The sequence below is a fragment of the Rhea pennata genome, chromosome 2, assembly GCF_028389875.1.
Source record: "Rhea pennata isolate bPtePen1 chromosome 2, bPtePen1.pri, whole genome shotgun sequence".
Classification (NCBI taxonomy): domain Eukaryota; kingdom Metazoa; phylum Chordata; class Aves; order Rheiformes; family Rheidae; genus Rhea; species Rhea pennata.
The window spans coordinates 112,524,474-112,543,876 of NC_084664.1; the positions used below are offsets into that span (position 1 = coordinate 112,524,474).

At 37.3% G+C, this 19,403-nt stretch overlaps 1 protein-coding gene across 6 annotated transcripts in view; it reads left to right on the forward strand.

The window, feature by feature from the left end:
• MYOM1 (myomesin 1) overlaps window positions 1-19,403 on the forward strand; it is an 84,163-nt gene that overhangs the window by 11,384 nt on the left and 53,376 nt on the right. For all 6 annotated transcript variants that reach the window (XM_062570183.1, XM_062570184.1, XM_062570179.1 and 3 more), the window contains exons 3-10: window positions 4,218-4,355; window positions 8,571-8,781; window positions 10,362-10,519; window positions 14,498-14,590; window positions 15,677-15,765; window positions 15,898-15,960; window positions 17,597-17,761; window positions 18,351-18,512. In XM_062570183.1, coding sequence (XP_062426167.1) covers window positions 4,218-4,355; window positions 8,571-8,781; window positions 10,362-10,519; window positions 14,498-14,590; window positions 15,677-15,765; window positions 15,898-15,960; window positions 17,597-17,761; window positions 18,351-18,512 — 1,079 coding nt within the window. The remainder of the gene's footprint in view (window positions 1-4,217; window positions 4,356-8,570; window positions 8,782-10,361; window positions 10,520-14,497; window positions 14,591-15,676; window positions 15,766-15,897; window positions 15,961-17,596; window positions 17,762-18,350; window positions 18,513-19,403) is intronic.

The window sequence follows — 19,403 nt, forward strand, 5'->3', positions numbered from 1 at the left end:
TCTAGATCTGGAAACAACCAGGAATCAAATGGATTCCTAAAGAATTCAGTTTGAAACCACATGGAAATTTGAAGGCATTCAGATTCAGAATTCCTGTTTTGTCCCATTTTAAAATAGAACAAGAATAAAAATCATCAACTAAGAACTTCAGTTCTTTACAAAACATTGTTCATTTATGAAAACTAATTAAAATACTTTGTGTTTAATGTTTCTCCCCACTTACTTGATGTGTCTCAATGCATTTGTGGTTGGATGTAGTGATCGTACAATATCATTCCCAAACCTAGGAGTGATGCCCTTGTATATCCTGCTTCGCACTATCTCTTCCCTTTCCTTATTACTCAGCTTAGGCTGTTCCTAAGTGTTTTATGCTTGGATTTCTGTCTCTAGAACTGGCTCCACTTCCTTTGGACTCCCTTCCTGGCTGTCTTTAGGCAGTGCCTGGCATCATATACCCAAGAGCAAAAAGCTTCTCTCTCCTATAGACTCAGAATGTGCTTCGACTTACCCATCACTGCCTGCAATGGGTAGCCATGGTATAGCCTGATTTCTAGTTGTGCAGTGTGTGCCATAGACCCTATCTCAATGTAGTTTCATTTCAGGATGAGGAGGAAGGAAGAAGAACTGGTGCACGTTTGCTTTCCCTTGGGTATGGAGTGTTTCTTGGCTGTGGTGCTGTGTGTAGAGTGACAGTTGCTGCAACGCAGGCACCCAGGAAGCACGAAAGAGATGGCTACCTCACTGCAATGCTGAGGCAAGCCAAATATAGTCTGTCTAATGAGAATGGGACTTGGCAGAAAGGAAGGGAAATTCTTAATGACAGTGCTGAGAATGGCAGAACAGAGATATTAGGGCTGAAGGCCTGAGGCAGGAGTAGATATGAAGTTTAGATCACAGAATCACAGAATGGTTGAGGTTGGAAGGGACTTCTGGAGATCATCTCGTCCCACTCCCCTGCTCTAGAAAGGTCACCTAGAGCACGTTGCACAGGATCGTGTCCAGGCAGGCCTTGAATATCTCCAGAGAAGGAGACTCCACGATCTCTCCAGGCAACTTGTTCTAGTGCTCTGTCACTCTCACAGTGAAGTTCTTCCTCGTGTTCAGACAGAACTTCCTGTGCTTCAATTTGTGCCCGTTGCCTCATGTGCTGTTGCTTAGCATCACTGAAAAGAATCAGGCCCCATTCTCTTGACATCCTTCCTTAAGATATTTGTAGATATTGATAAGATCCCCTCTCAGTCTTCTTCCTTCAGGCTAAACAAGCCCAGCTCTTGCAGCCTTTCCTCATAAGAGGAAAGGCTTCAGTCCTCTAATCATCTTTGTAGCCCTATGCTGGACTCTTTCCAGTAGTTCTGTATCCTTTTGTACTGGGGAGCCCAAAATTGGACACGGTACTCGAGATGAGGCCTCTCCAAGGCTGAATACAAGGGCAGGATCACCTCCCTCTTCCTAATGCACCCCAGGATACCATTGGCCTTCTTGGCTACAAGGGCATATTGCTGGCTCATGGTTAATTTGTCCACCAGCATGCCCAGGTTGTTCTCTGCAGAGCTACTTTCCAGCAGGTTATCTCTCAACCTGAACTGGTGCATGGGGTTATTCCTCCCTAGATGCAGGACCTTGCACTTGCTTTTGTTGAACTTCGTGAGGTTCCTCTCTGCCCAACTCTCCAGCTTCTCCAGGTCTCTCTGAATGGCAGCACAGCCCTCTGGTGGGTGTATCAGCCACTCCTCCCAGCTTGGTATCATCAGCAGATTTGCTGAGGAGACACTTTGTCCCTTCATCACCCATTGATGAATAAGTTAAACAAGACTGGACCCAGTACTGACTCCTGGCGGACACTGCTAGCTACGGGCCTCCAACTAGACTGCATGGTTGATGACAGCCCTCTGAGTTCTGCCTTTCAGCCATTTCTCAATCCGCCTCACTGTCCACTCATCTGTCCTGCACTTCCTGAGCTTACCTATGAGGATGTTATGGGAGACAGTGTTGAAAGCCTTGCTGAAGTCAAGGTACACAACGTCCACTGCTCTCCCCTCATCTACCCAGCCAGTCATTCCATCACAGAAGGCTGTCAGGTTGGTTAAGCAGGATTTCCCCTTGGTGAATCCATGCTGGCTACTCCTGATCACCTTCTTTTCCTCCATATGCCTGGAGGTGACATCCAGAATGGGCTGTTCCATCACCTTTCCAGGGATGGAGGTGAGGCTGCCTGGCCTGTAATTTCCTAGGTCCTCCTTCTTGCTCTTTTTGAAGACTGGAGTGACACTGACTTTCTTCCAGTCCTCAGACACCTCTCCTGTTCTCTATGACATTTCAAAGATGATGGAGAGTGGCCTAACAATAACATCCACAATAACAATAACAGCAATAAGAGCACTCGTGAGTGCATCCCATAGGGGCCCATGGATTTGTGGGTGTCAGGTTTGCTTAAATGATCTCTAACCCAGTCCTCCTTCAGCAGGTGAAAATCTTCCTTTCTTCAGACTTTCTTGTCTCCAGGCTGTGGGATTCCAGAGGACTGCCCTTAGCAGTAAAGGCATTCAGCAACTCTGCCTTCTCTGGTGCAGATTCAGTGTGATTCAGTAACTCTGCCTTCATCAAGATGCAGGAGGAAATATGAGGGAACTGGAGGGAGAAGGAGAATAGATGAAAGCAAGAAAGTCATTTAGAAAGCTAGGGGATGGGAGACTGATTTAACAGGAGCTGGGATACAGGAAGAGTACTCAGGCTGAGCAAAGGAACAGGCATAAATAAATGAAGGAGAGAGAGATGGAAGAATAAAATTGGAGTTGTATGATCTTACACACGTAGTCCCACATGGATGGAGTATTAATACATATTTTAGAAATTAAATAATCTTCCTTGTAAGACTTGTGTTAGTGCCACCTCTGGAGCTTGGTACTTTTGCAGAACTGCAGCCTAAAGAAAACATCAGCCCAGGTGTATACCTGCAGTCTTACATTACACATGTAAGGGGTCGAATGCTAGTATGAGTCTTAATGATTATGGATATGTTTAGGGCACACTGCATAGACCTATCACAGTCAGCCACCTGGGGTACTGGAAGAAGGTTTGCCATGTTAGCGTGGTATAGTCTGGCTAATGAGCCTTGCTGAGAAATGTTGTGCCTAATTCTGCTCAGGTGGCTGTACACAGCAGTGCGCTTACGCGATGTAGACAAATCTCCAGTCCAAAAGCAGACTCACATAAAATTTCCCTTGTTGAGTTGGAGATGAAAGGACACTTCAGGGACTTAGAGAAGGCTGACAGCTAGTTAGGCTATTCCAGTTCTAAGAAATAAAACTGTGAATAATGGATGCTGTATCATGTTTGGAAAGAGAAAGAAAAGTATCTGGAGATCTGTTAATATGATTTGTACCCATGTTAAAAATGAACCCAACTATGACTGCCTCAGATGTGTTTGATGGCCTTCAGAAACTTTCCTAAGGTAATGGGGAGGGGAAGTCTTTCTTTTGCTTTGCTTTATTTTCTTTACATTCTCTCTCCATCTATCTGTGCTATATTAAATGACATTATTTCACTCAACTGTGTTTTCCGTGGATGGGGGAGCTCTCCCCCAGGAGAGCAGTGGGAATGGCTACACCAGCTACTGAGCAACATGTTGCCCAATGATTTTTATAGAAAGTTTTAAAAGCATTATTGCTTTGAATGTATTTTCACACTAACATTATTTTGGTTGGGGACCAGATAGTTTCAGAACTTAGATTTGGGAAAGAAGAGGTCACTAATTCAGATACAATCCTCAAAATTACTCAGTGCTCTCAGGGACTGGAAAATATTAGTCTGAATTCCACTTCCTATTGGAGAGAACACCTCAGAAATCAATACTGCAGTTAATATCAGTGAGAGTTTGCTGTCTTTCTTACAAAACAGTTTGAGGAACTACCAAAATAGGGTGTACAAATTCTTCAAGTTCCAAATTAAGGAGTAGTGAAATGTGCATTCAAACCAAGTATATTGTTTACTCTCTATACTTAGATGTAATATCAAGGTACATCAGTGTTATGTTTTTAATAATGTTTGTTAAAAGTGCATTTGGTTATGTGTTTAATAACTCTCAAGCCATGGGTATTGAAAATACTATTTTTTTGCTTCTCAATTGTGAGCAAAAATTCATAGCTTTTTAATCTTACTTTCTGAATGTTTTTAACAGTGTATTCTTTTTGAATTTAACAATATCCTTTTTATTTCAGACTGAAAGATTCCAATATAATGATTGAAGATCAGTCCTATAAGATGAGTCCCAAAGCAAAGAGAGCAAAACAGAGTTTGGTCTCTGAGGACAAAGAGAACAAAGCCATGGACTACTCAGTGCCTATATTCACAGGACAGTATGTTCATTTTCCTTTTGTCTGGTATCTTATTTCTGATCCTTTATTTACAAATCATAAAATAACAAATCCATTCATCTCTTTACACTCCTGAATCTAAAGGTGAGACAGCAAGAAGTTAACTGACTGTTCCCAAATCAGACACTGAGCAGCATCCCAAGCAAGGACAGATTTCTAGATATCTGGCCTTAGTTTCATGCACATGGCTACTTTCTGTGAAACTAAGATATACTTGTAGGTCATGTGCCCTATTTCCTGGGAACTGGCCAGATGTTGTCCACATTATTTATCTTACTATTTGGTTTGAAGACTTGCTCTGTAATTCAGTGTCTCTTACCAAGCATTAAACATAGGGATACTGAAAAAATGTGCTAATGGTTTGTCCTGGCAAAGGAAAAATCTGGAATTAAACCAATTAATTTCCCAAATCCATCATAATGATTCATACTAATCTCATGCGTTGTGGTATTTGTTGCAAGGTTGCTACTGATGTAATACATTTTACTGCGGCAGTGTCCTAAGTGAAGCTGAATGTGAACTTTATATGGAAGCTAGAACCAACGCAAGCTAGGAGGCTCCCCTGCTCTTCTGGGGACATGGCATAATGATTTATTATAAGCCTCTGACAGTTCAAGGATAGTTATTTGTTCAGATTAATACATACCAGGGTGTGGCACGGAAGATTAACTCCTGATTGGAGACTAAGAAAAAAAAAATCTTGTGCACGTGCAGTTGAACAGAAACCTCTCTTTGATTTGTCTTTCTTCTGCAACAAAGCAGTTTTCATGGGAGGTTTTTAAGCTGTTTCTGGGAGTCAGTGATCTAACATCTACTGCCTAATCAATATACAAGAAACAATGTCATTTCTGCTGTGCATCCAAATGTGTGCCTTAATATGAAATTCTGAGCTCCACCTTGTTAGTGGGAGACATTATTGCTTTTGCCGTTTAAGCATTCTGCTTTTGTGATAATACCAGAAGCTTTTCTATTCATTCCTTCCCTCTATCCTGGAGCTATTTTTACTAGTTGTTTCTACAGTTCTGTGTCAGGTTCATTGTTCTTTGATCCAAACCACACTCAGAAGCATACATTGTCACATTTTTAAACCATTTCTTTGGAGTTTCAGTTTTATCTTCTATGATAGAAATAAATAAATATATCTCATGGAAAACTTGCAGTAACACAGTTTCAAGGCTTCTCACTACCTATGTGCTTCACCTAGAATGTCTGCTTATGTGGCAGTAGATTTGCATTTCTCTGTTATCTGTGTCCCCTGATGACAAACACAATGTTGCTCCCTTTTTCCTGTGTCTGGATTCTGCAACAGTAGAATTTAAACTGTTGGTCGATAGCTGGAAATCATGACTGATGGCTATTACTTCTGGATTTTGGTCTTAGCTTTTATATTAGCTCCTGTGATCCTAACAGGTCATGACCTTCCTTTGCTTTAGTTTACTTCTTGTAAAATGAATCCAGTAATACCTAACTCAGTGTCATGGCATGTAGCTTTATTTATCTGTGTATGTATGGTGCTTTGGGATCCTACATTAAAAGATACTGTCAGATTCTTACATCATTTTAACTATTCTTCTTACTAATATTGGTGCCAATCTTGCTTTCTCTACATAGCAGCTTGGAAAGTTGTTGTGGTTTTGTGCCACTGAAATGACCCAAACAGTTTTTTGTAATTAGTTTAAAAGTATGAAAAAGACATATAATCATTGTTAGAGTGCCCAACGCAACAGGATATTGAAAAGGTTGTGAGGGGTCTGTTTTAGTTTTTTTATTGGCATCATGTTCATGACTACAAGCCATGTTCACGACAGCCAAGACTGGAAGCTGCATACCACATTACTGTCAGACAATTATTTTTGTTTGAAAGATAACAGCTGTGATTCAACCATGTGCATGTTATATATCATTCCCAAATTCTCCTGTGAAACTGATGTGTTGTTTCCCCTGAGCAGATAGCTTTTACAAGGAATAGTTATTTATAAAAGTCAGCACTCCATGCGTTTAACAGAGCTGATACTCACAGTGCTGGATGACCTTCAGCACTATGTCACTGTTTCCATTATTTGATTCTATTTTAGAGCTTTCAAATTCTGCTGTAAAAATTCCCTCTTTCAGAATATGCAGTCTATATCTGCTACCTAGCCTAATCCTTGCAATGAAATTAGGGACAGCTAGCTAGATTTTTAGACAATAAAACACTCAGGACTTGATTTAATGCCATAAGTGCTAAAGATGATTGATACTGGATATGGCTCATGGAACTCTCTACACCCACTGATGAATCTAAGCAGCCTTAGGTTACAGAGTTACAGGTAGCAGATGTCCATCAAATAATATTTTATATTTATCATTTTGGGTTTGATCTTTTGTCTCTGATAAGTATTTTCCATTGAAACCCCTGAGATTTGTCTGCAGAATCAATTCTTAAATGCCATTGTGTGTTGCTTCTGATACTTTTAATCATTTCAGAGAATATTAACTTTCTCTTTGATTTGTGTAGATTATAACAGGAAGAAACGATTTTTTGTTAACAAATCTAAATATTTAATACTGTTGATCAACAGCATCTAGAGACCAGTACTGTACAGGTATAGGTTGAATCCTGTGTTGGTCTTAGGATCTCATTTGGCCATCAGCTCTCAGAAGATGCTTTATGCCTTGAAAATCAGGTCCATACTATTAAGTTGCTGAGATCTTAAGTACCACAATTAAGGAGGAAATAATATCAGCTTGCCTTTAAAAGAAAATGCCGCTGATTCATTTAAACTGAATATAGGTAGCTACATTCATATTCATTAAACTGAGTTTTCAAAATTGTTTTTTAGAAATCTCTGTCCTATCTCTGCAGCTTCAGTTTGGGCAACTGCTGTGTCTAAGTGAAGAGAACCATCCAGTTGATGCCTGTTAGGATCCTCCTGTTAAAGTAACCTGAGACACAGAAAGTTCAAGGCAAAGTCTGAACACAAAAGAAGTCAAAGCTCTATGCTGTTAAATAAGTTTTTTTAGTCTTCTGAGGAATTTTTATGAGTGGTTAATTTTGCAGCATATTCCACTGCTTGACTATCTTGCTTCTCACTAAACTAACATCATACCACAAAGATAAGGGGCTGTACAGTTAATTTTGGGTTAACTACAAACTTTCCTAAGTGTTGAACTATGCTATCAAATGCATAATATTACCAATCTTGAAAAAACTGAAAAAATCATTTTTCCTAATCTTTTTCAGATACAGCAGTAGTTAAGTGTGTTACGATAAAATGGTGAGGCTAGCTTAACCACATCTGGAAATAAACAGAGGCTGCTATATCTTAAGTGCTAAGGCACTTAATAAGTATTTAAATAAAACCTCTTTTCATTCTGAAATCTTACATTATCCTAAAATAACCAAACTCTGCAGAAAAAATAATACTACTTATCCTTAGTTCAAAGAACTTGCATTGTGTATGCACTCCTATAACAGCTATGGTGCCCTGACAGTGTTAAAACAATTTAGCTGCAGTGGTACTTCCACATAGGCATGTGAAAATAGGATTGGACCCACTGAAAGTAAAAGTTCTTTGCACAGTCCCTCTCCCTTTGTAGAAAGCCTGAGGGGGATACTGCAAGGAAATAGAAAAATGAAAAATCATTAAATCATTTTTTTTCAAAATCATTTGGAAGAACAAGCAGTCTGAAAATGTAAATAGATTGAATTTTCTATGAACAAAGAGAACTTTTATGGTATACTATAATGATAATTTTGTATACATCAAAAATGAGGACTTTGTTGTGCAGCTACAATCTCCTGCCCCCTTTGGTGTTGTTACTACAAATGCCATGGCCTTAAGTCAATAACTGAAAGGTAAGCCTGAGAGATCTAACGGTATGCCTTATGCTAGTCACTATTGCAACAGAGATATAGAACTATAGAAGGAGAATCATTGAACTGAAAATGTGCATGACATACTTACCAGGAGAGACACTGCAAGTGGCCGTGACTTCAGACATTGAAATAATCATCATTCTGCAGTACCCTTCTATACTTCTGTTTTGAATATGTGTGAGATTGTTATGGGATAATGATCCCCAAAGTAGACATATATTATGAAAGATTATTGGCCCTTTTATATTCACTGTGGTGGGCTAACTTGATAGACAGCATCAATCGAATGTGTTTTTATCATTTTCCAATGGGATTCTGCTTTCTAAAAATTCTTTCAGTGAAGTGAGTATCAGTGGGATCACAGACACAGAAGAAGAAAGAATCAAAGAAAGTGCTGCATATATTGCCAGAAGGAATCTTTTGGCTAAAGGTGAAGGAGTTAGTGTGAGCAAAGTGGCCACATCAGCTTCTCAAGAAGAACATCATGAAAAAAAATCAAGGAAAGTAGCAATCCGTGAATCTGCTGAACGTGTGGCCTTGAAGAAAACGGTAAAAACATAGAAATGAGTCTTCCTTTGTTTAATATTTGTAAAATGCCTGGCAAAACAGGGCCCTGGTCTACATACACCAGTGGCAACCACAATAATGACAGTAAACAGCAAAATATATTTTCAATGTCTAAAAGTCAAATTTTACCTTGCTGTTAGGTGGATAAAAAAGTGCCTTGGGTAAGCAGTGGGAACTCTAGTTACACTGGGAGCGAGGGAGGGAGATCGAGACAGGGGAACAGTATTTTGTTGAGCCAAAACCTATCTAAATGGCACAGCATCATTTTCCTGAATGATGAGGCACTTGCTAGGCAACATTTCTCAATAAGAGGGTGATGGCTGTTTTATGGACTGGGAACAACTTTGTCCAAAATATTTAACGGAGAATTTGAATCACAGTATGTAAGTTATGGAGGGAATTGTGAAAGATAGCTAGAAATGAATCTCTAATTTTGATTAGTTTTGACATTATTGTGCAACTTGTTAAAAATAATATTCAGAGAGTAGTTACAAATACATTGTGACCAGACTGGCAGGATATAACAAGTGCATACGTGTTTTATTCAGTTAATTTATTAGTATTCTGGGCAGAGGAATTGACAATGTGCTTGCAAAATATGCTCATAACATCAAGTAGGAAAGGTTGTAAATACTTTGAAGGACAAGGTTAGAATTTAAAATCATACTGAAAAAATATGAAACAGTCTGAAGGTGAAATCTGATAAATAAAATGGAAATTACAGAAGAAAAAGAACAAATAAGTAAGGAATAACTGGCTACGTAAAAGTGCTAGAGGATCTGGGAGTTATAATAGGTCATAAATTTAATGTTAGTCAAAGCCATGATTCTGTTGTATAAAAATATAAACGACGTTCTAGAAAGTACTAAAAAAGTCTTGTAATTAGAACAGGAGGTAATTATTCAGTTGTATTGGAAACTGTGGAATCTGTGATACAGTAATATGTAGTTAACATTTTAGGACAATGTTGAGGACAAGTGGAACATGTTCAGAGGTGAGAAACAACAATTGTAAGGAAAACAGATATTGTGTAATTTATAAAAGACAGAAGATTTTGAAAACTGTCTTTTTTTAGTAACCCTAAGGGAGCTGTAATTCTCCATACATATGAAAGTTAGGGCAAAGATAGGACTGTTTTTCCATGCTCTGGATTACAGTCAAACAGTTGAAACAGTTATGTTGGGAGGAGGAAAGAGCACATCAACAAGAAAGGTTTGAGAGCAGATCTCTCAGAGATGCTCTAGGCATGTGATTTTGTATTAGAAAAGCTGTATAGACAACATCAGAATTTGAGATCAATTTCACCTTTGATTCTGTATTCAAAAAACAAGACTTAAATGTGGAAATTTAGTTTATTTAGAATAAAACAGATCTAGTTATTTTGAAAGAACACCTTGAAGATGAAAAATATTGTTTCATGTCTCCAAGTAAGATAAATACATTGTGTGTCTATCTCAATTTTAAAATAAATATTACATTTTTTTCTGCTCTTAAAATAATCCAAAAATGTTTTTGAGTATAGAATATGTGCTGAGGTTTATGATGAAATGTTTCTTTTCCAGCTAGAAGATACTCAGGCATTCCACAAAAAGTTGAATCAAGATAAACTTTTACATGCTCCTGAGTTTGTTATCAAGCCTCGTTCTCACACTGTCTGGGAAAAGCAAAATGTCAAATTTCATTGCACCGTGGCTGGCTGGCCTGAACCCCATGTTACATGGTAGGTTTATGTCACTATCACTGAAGTCATCATATAACCAACATCCAAACTCATCTTAGGGAATGGTGTATTTTTTCAGTAAAGATATAAGATCACCACCTTTTTTTATTGTAAATACCTTTCTAGCCATCTTGTACAAAAAGGAGGCAAAATACTGAAAGGCAAAACATTCTCTTTGTATAAAAGCTTAACAATATGAATAAATAGATAAAACGTATTTATTTTTTAATGAAGACATCCAAAATACTTCTGTCCTCTGAGGAGGGAAAAAGAGCAGTGTGATATATTCTCAATGATGTCTGCAAGAAGATGTTTTCTAAAGGCTTTCCTGTTGTTTAGAAATACTGTTGATGTCCCAGAAGCATTAATGCATGTTTTAGAGAAGAAAGAGTTTCTTAGCTGCTGAGCAGTTAAAGTAGTGAATCTCAGTGGAATTTAAATCTCATGAAGCAGAATGTTGCAGGGAACACACTGCAATTATTTGACCTGAAAGGCTGTGGATATATTTAGGGCCATCCAATTCTATGGAAAGCTTTGGAGTCTATTGGAATTTTTCTATTCACTTGAATTTTCTTTGGACCAAGTCTTTATTGTAAGAGCTCCAAAACAAACTCTTGGACATAGCTGAAGGTCTAATTTGGGTCTTGGGCTAAAGTTTGGCATGCCTGCAATTTAATTAGCTTAATTAACATTAAAATTTAATATTAACATTGAAAAAAGTTGATAACTTTTTTCAAATATGAAATGAGATTGATATTCAGTTTTTAATTTAAAAGATTATTCCTGAATGCATATATAAAATGAACAAAGAATAAGCCCATATTCAGCATTAAGCATTAATTGTAAATGATTAGTAAAGGGATTCCGTTTGTAGAGACAACAGAAAACATCTACTATATCATGATGTTAAGTAATATTCATAGTTTGTACTGTACTATATGAATTACTTAATAGACTCTGTGTTTATTTAACACCTACAAGACCTTAATATCAGGGCTTGACAAAAAGTTTACTACCAAAAAGCACATTAATAGGCCATACCTGATGCCCAGAGGTTTCTTTCCTTAAACTTTAACCTCCAATAGTCAAGTTCTGTACAGACACATTTTTCCAGTTGTGTAAGAACTGTAAGTGCTCAACTTTAACATTCATCTCAGAGAGGATTCCAGACAAATGTTTCAGATCTGGTCTCTATTGAGCATAAGAAACGGTCAGTTTAGGATCCACTGTCATAGCTGTAACCCAACTCTATAATGTGAATCTAAACCAAAAAAACAAGACCTGAACCATTTTCACTTTGTCTGAGATTAACTTTATTCCGAAAACCTGACATGGTTAAACCAAGCCTTCAGCTATTTGCCTTTGCTTTTACTGAAGTGAACTAGCCTTTCAACTACGTGCTAAATTTGGATGGTGGAATTTAGAACATTTTTTTTATGGTATATTTGAACTCCAGGTGGATTTTAGTTTGCCATAGGCTACTAATGGAAAAAATGAATTTATAGCAATTTTAGCAGGTGGCTTTGCTCAGGGATATAGAACAACACTGGTCTGGATCTATCAATTTTTATTTAGTATTTCTCACTAAATGTCAGTCATGTATTCCTAACAGTCGTTTTTTGTATATGCAATGAGGACCTTTTCATGCTGTGCATAATAAATTATAAATCTCATGCACTTTCTGTAAAGAAAATTTTACAGTGTGATACAGTTGTTCTTATTCCCTTGGAAAAAACATGTGGAACACCCAAGACATTTGAAACCAGTAGCAGAAAGCATAAACTATTAGTGCGTAATGACACTGGGAGGTTGCAGTCCAACATTAGCTAATGACATGGCTGTTCTGGAATCTGTCTTTCCTGAAATAACAAGTCTCTCTAGTGCTTGAGCTCTGTTTTTCCATAGATTAATATAAACAAGCGAAAACCGAATCAATTATTTTTTGCTAATCCGATAATGAAGACAGAAGAAGTGAAAGTCCTCTAATACTGGCCTGACTCAGCTGAAGTTTGTTCCGCACGGCTCTGCAGGCTGACAAATACTCTTGCTGCCCCCAGAATCAGAGGGGCGCCCAGCCCTCTGGAGGAACGTTTAACAGACTATGGCGTCAAGTTCTATTTCACAGAGCGAGTCAGAGACTGAGCACACGCAGTCATATTCCTGGAAAAAAACATTAAGATCTGATGACTTTATTCTATTTTTTAAATCTATTTGGCACAGTACATGGAATATAAAGATTCATAGATGTTCCCAGGCAGATCAGTGTAGGAAGCACTATCGCATGGAATAGGTGAAGAGTGGTGGTAATGGATTTACTCTTAGCTGATCTATGTATTATTATTAATTGAAAGTCAAGGTAATGCAATAGGAGATCTGTAAGGGGACAAGGGGACAAGAAACACTGCTACTGTTTGAAGTGTGGAGTAGAGGGTATTCCACTGCATTAAGTCCCTTTCCACAGAATTCTTAATGAGAAGAAGATCAGTATGCATTAAGGTTTATGATCCACACTCACTTTGGCCCTTTGAAAAATCCCAGTGCATTACTGTACCCCAAAATTTGCAGCAAGGGAAATACTGTTTATTCCCAATGATAGGAAATGCTGAAAGTGTTGAAAGGCAATTTTTAGATTTACTGCAGTTATAGCTTTATCCTGAGATATATTAAACTAATTATATTCTTCATAAAAATGAAGTTATATATTACTGACTTGTTTGATGAAGTGGGGCATGCCGCTGATATTAGGCCAGTTCCCCCCCTTGACTGAAAATCATGAGAGAAACTGATGTTTAAACCAAAAAGCAAAATCCTTTAGGATGGATATCTATTATGATTTATGGCTTAGTTAAGCTCCTTCCAAGTAAGAGATTAAGACATTTTTATCTATAATCAGTTATATTTCCATTCCCTAATGTATACATAGACCTCAAGCAGCACAAAGGAAGCTATAGGAATTCACTGCCTTAGAGAGCATTCTTTCCTTACAGACCTCTTCAAATCAGTCACAAATGTAGCAAATGCAATTCTGTGTTAATTACGTTAGACTTCCATTGTCATCGTATCACCAATTTGTTCTGTATCACTAGTGCTCACTTATGACAGGTTTCATTTGAACAGTTATTTAATAACACCACCTATTGTTCAAAATTAATGACCTTCTAAGCAATGATTAGCAAGAAGAAACTACTTTGCTCTAATGAATTCTCCCTCTGTGAGACTTAAGCTGTTGACGTATATTCTGAAATTAGCAGTACCAGTTCAATACTGATAAATACTTGTTCATTCCTTCATATTACTTACCGGGAATTTTGAACAGTAAACTTACAACCCGACTCCTACTATTGAAGTAGGTACACCTGTACCAGAAAACCCTCACAGCATAAACTTGTAAAGTCAGAAAAGCTATTTGCTAGTACAGTTTTTGCCAGATCCCTCATTGCCATGCATTTTCTCAAGAGGATTTTTTACCAGTCTAACTCAATATGCATAAGGGCTTCTGCTAATTTAACTATGCAAGTAAAAAAAAAATAATTCCTTACCGACATTTTTGCAAATATGCAGGTTTTAAAAGTAGATTGAATGTGCAAGCCAAACAAAATGTGCAAAATATCTATTGAATGAGGATGTTACAGGATTTTTATTGTTGCTGATTCACAAAACTCTGAAATGTTGTTCATGTGATTCTTCCATTCCTAGACAAGGAGCAACCTGAAAGTCATGGTAATATAAGTGGATTTTCATCCTGTTCAAGGCTATTTTTTTTCTTTAAACTAGCAAATAAAATTCATTTGAGGCAGAGGGAAGAGAAGGAGAGAGAGAAGGTAGGCTTTCAAAGATGTATTTCCAAGATTAGACTAAGTTTATCTAAGAGAAACATAGAGAAGCTGATATTATATTCCAAACACAAACACTTGACCTTTTAAAGTATATCATTGTATGTTTCTGCTTGTGACATACTGTTGCTTTGTTTTTCCATAGGTACAAAAACAATGTGCCCATCAACGTACAAACTCCCCCTGGCAAGTATGTCATTGAAAATCGATATGGGCTGCACTCACTGGAAATTAGCACGTAAGAGAATAGCAGATAATTTAGCAAATAACTTAAGCTGAAATGTTGCTATAAATTGAGACCTGCAAAATGTGTACATATTTCTTGGGGATGTAAGGATAAGAGCTATTAAGTTTGTACAGCTAAGAATTCTATCTACTAAATGTTGAAGCAATAGAGAATAAGCAATTTATCTGAGTAATTTATCTGAATTATTATTCTATTTATGAATGAATCAGAAACGTGGGACACTTGTGATTACTTTTCCCATTTGTCTCCTCCTCTGTACATACAGTTAAACATGAGAAAAATCTAGTTTAGGCTAAAAATGTATAAAATAACTATTTTTCAAATATAGTAAAGTTCCTAATTCTTACTGAAACGATGAACAGAATCGAGGAGACCTCACACAAGAAAGATTTTTAGTAGTATTCATCCTCCACTTGGGAAATTTTTGCAGTAACTTGTGTTAATAACTATTGAAATCCTGAGACCCAGTCACCTAATTGTTATGGAGTCTCCTTCTCTGGAGATCTTCAAGGCCTGCCTAGATTCAACCCTGTCTAACATGCTGTAGGTGACCCTGCTGAGCAGGGAGGTTGGACTAGATGATCTCCAGAGGTCCCTTCCAACCTTACTGATTCTATGATTCTAATTTTGAACAATCAGCTCTGTCTTCACCACCTAGATCCTACTGAGTGCCAAGATATTGATTTAAACATCCATACAAAATATAAATGAAATTTGTCATTTGAAAATAGTTTATGATATCTACTATTTCTACAGCTTCTATGTTAGGCATCTCTCCATAGGAAATTAGAGCAACTTAGAGATAACTTAGATAAATATTATAAGCCATTTTTTCCTACTTCCTCTGTATTTTCAATTTCATTTGAAAAGAGCCATTTTTAAAAAACACTGAATTTTTAACATTGAGAAAAACTTAATGGCTACAATCAGTCCAGTGTCCAGTGTGTCTGACTCCCAGATTTTTACTTGTTTATAGATTTAATACAGATTTCTGGAGTTTTTTTTGATCTTAAAAAGGGGGTTTTAGGGATGCCAAATAGTAGCAGATGCTCTGCCTAATTATTTATGTCATTTTAGATGTGATTTTGAAGACACTGCTCAGTATCATGCTTCTGCTATGAATGTTAAAGGAGAAATTTCGGCTTATGCGTCCCTTGTGGTAAAGAGTAGGTTTGCAAAACTTTTCATTTAATTTTTTTTGTAAGATGAACATTATTAGTTTCATTTTTGTGGCTCAGACTGCTTTTACTTTTAGATGATAGTGATTAGAGTTGCTCTTTTTTTGTTTGTGCATCTAGGGTACAAAGGAGAAATTGATGCAGGTCTTTTCCATGCTGGAACTGTTTCTATGCCTCTGAGCTGTAAGTTGTTTGTTTGACAAATCTGTTTACAGTTGTGACATCATGCCAAATGACTAAGCAGAATATTTTGTAGCATTATTTAGAAAGAAAACAGGTCTGATTTACACAGGTATTGAGCTCTACAATTTCAAATTGTATTATTAGCCTTATCTATGAAAGGAAATGGCATTATCTTCTAGGCTGTGGCTATTTGTGTTTGCTTGTACAAGAAACATCTAATCTTGTTGAAACAGGAAGATGCAGACTGAAAGGATATTTTGTGATAGTCCTTTTAATATTGGTGTAGCTCTGGAATAAAATCTGTTGAAGGAATAGAGGGACACTGTCTATTGCAAAATATAAAATACAGCCTGGATAAAATGCTAAGGGGTGTGTGTTTGCGAGTAGACTAGATGACTTAATAGTTCTTGTCTATGTGATTCCATACATTGTGAAGATGCATAGCAAAGATCACATAGCCAGGACCAAATTTGAATATTTGGAGTGTATCAGCAGATTGTAATTTTGTTTTACCTAAGAACCTGGTCTCACATTTTGAAGTGGTTTCCAGTACTGCATAAATACTTCCATGAACAGAAATGTTAAGAAAATCCACCCACCTATATACAACATATGTGTTAAGTGCCACGGGGTCCTTGCACGTGGAAGGCTTGAAAGATACTCTTATGGACATTTCTTTTATTGTAGCAGCAAAAATAGAATGAGGGATATGCTGCAAAGGCACACTAGATGTCATTTAAGTAATGAAGTTCTGAAATAACAGAAATAATATTACACACAATATTACAAAATATTAGGCCCTGAATTTCCAATATAATTAGAGATTTATTGTTTGCTAATGGAAAAGGAAGAGGAAGAGCCACATATATTCACTAATCATAAGAAGACTGAGGGCAGGCCATATAAGGCAGTTGCAGAAGAGGAAAATGTGACCTTAGGTTTTATCAGCTGAGGTGTTCAAAATAATTATGGAAGCCTCTGTACTGTGTATATGAAAGAAAAGCATGAAGCACTTATAAGATCTGTCTGCAATACTGCATAACTCAGATCATATAACAACAGGAAAGATAAATTCAGGAGCAGGTATAGAAATAGACTATCCAAATGTCCAGGGAAATAGAGGGCTCATTTTATATTAAGAGTCCAAAAAAGACTTATTTAAGCTGTCAAAATGAAGGCTGAATGGACACATGACTGTCTTGAGATGCAGTAAATAGTTGAACAGAATGAGAAAAGAGCTTTTTATGCTAGAGGTCAACTTGACCTTAACAAATCATTAATCAAAAGTAAAAGTATGTTTAAATTATAAAATAATCATTAATCAAATAATAAAATGCTGGATCTGAAATTCTGTCTGCAGTAAAATTCTGGAGCAGCCCTTCCCTAGTAAAATGAGCTAGCTCTAAGAACTGGAGTTGTATAATTAAAGAAACCAGTTGATTCTCTGTGATAGCAAGGGCTTGGATTATTTGACATTGCAGTTGCCTCTGAATACTATTTACTGAATTTATATTTTTTCTATTTATAACTTAAACTTTACCTAAGGTTACGTTCATAATCATTGGGTACTTTTGCTTACTAGTCTTACTACAAAAAAAGGAAAAGTAAACAGCCAGACTTTTTTTCCTTTATACAGTTGGTGTTACCCCACATGGGTATGCTTCCAGATTTGAAATCAGTTTTGTTGACAAGTTTGATGTTGCCTTTGGGAGAGAAGGCGAGACAATGAGTCTGGGTTGCACAGTTGTCATCAGTCCTGACATCAAGCGCTTCAAACCAGACATCGAATGGTACAGAAATGGTGAGAATGATGAGAGGAAGTATAAACTTATTTGACTTAGATCTTTACTTACTTCAATGTATGTGAATGGTATGAACAAGTGATCATTTTCTCAGCTTTCTAAATAGTAATATTTTCCTCTTTTTTAATTCAAAGTTTTCCATAATTTCCTTTTTGAGGTGCAAATAATGAGCTCCATAATTAGAAAGTGGAGGGAAGGAGGACTGTGAAAATGTCTTCTAGTTTTTTTTATTTTACAAATTTTAGAATTAAAAGCATTTTGGTCAGCTCTGACATTTGATGTGGCAATATTTAGATAGACGATTTAGATTTTATTATTTATTCATATGTTAAGACATTTTTTAAGTAATGGCACAAAGCTGTTGTGCAGCAGTTGATAAAAAGCTGTTGCTTTCTGAAGTTAGATTTTGCAAATGAAGACAAAATTGGCACGAAAGCAGAATTAACTATAATTTATGATTGTCTTTGAAAGTGGAAAGTTGCATGGACTATTCTGTATTTCCAATCTATTCCAATCTATTCACTCTAATTCCAATCTATTCCTTAGTATATGCAGCTAATTCTTATCATAAAATTCTCCAATTTCTAGGTGTTCTTATTACACCATCCAAATGGGTCCAGATGCATTGGAGCGGGGAGCGAGCTTCATTAACACTGACTCATGCAAACAAGGAGGATGAAGGTCTTTACACTCTGCGTGTGGTGATGGGAGACTACTATGAAGAGTATAGTGCTTATGTCTTTGTTCGAGGTAGGATACTTTCTTATGAACCAAACAGACTCACTAGAGAAATGAGGAAAACCTACAGAGAAAATCAGTCTTGTGAAACCCAGTCATTTTAAAGGCTTTTTTATCCAATAAGAAGAAAATAAATATTTTCTCATAATAGTTATTTTCAAGCATTATAACTTCCAGTTTTTATCTTTGGAAAAATTGCATGCATACTTGGAGCTTGGGAGACATATGCTGGAAGACTTCCAAACCATATTGACATTCTGAGGAGGAAATGTAGGGTATTGATGTAATGTCACATAGAATCATAGAACGGTAAGGTTGGAAGGGACCTCTGGAGATCATCTAGTCCAACCCTCAGCGTAGGCCATACAGGGATTGAAGCCGCGACCTTGGCATTAGCAGCACCACGATCTAACCAACTGAGCTAAACATCCCTGTCACAATTTCAGCCTGTGACAATACTGAACAGGAATCATAAAGAGGAAAAATCTACATAATAACTTTAAAATGTATTTTTGTAACCATCTTATCACTAGCTAAACCTCACTGTTTTGATGAAGATTTTGTGTACTCTTTGGGGGATTCTCTCACATGCACAATACGAAAAAATACAGTAAAAGGGCAATGCAAAGTCCTGCACCTGGGGAGGAATAGCCCCGTGCATGAGCACAGGCTGAAGTCAACAGGCTGGAAAGCAGTTTGCAGAAGATGACCCAGGAGTCATGGTGGACACCAAGGTGAACATGAGCCAGCAGTGTGCCTTTGCAGCAAAGAAGGCCAACTGCATCCTTGGCTACATGAGGCAGAGCATTGCCAGCAGGTTGAGTGAGGTGATGCTTATCCTCTACTCAGCACTGATGAGATCATGTCTGGAGTACTGTGTCAAGTGCTGGGTTCCCCAGTATG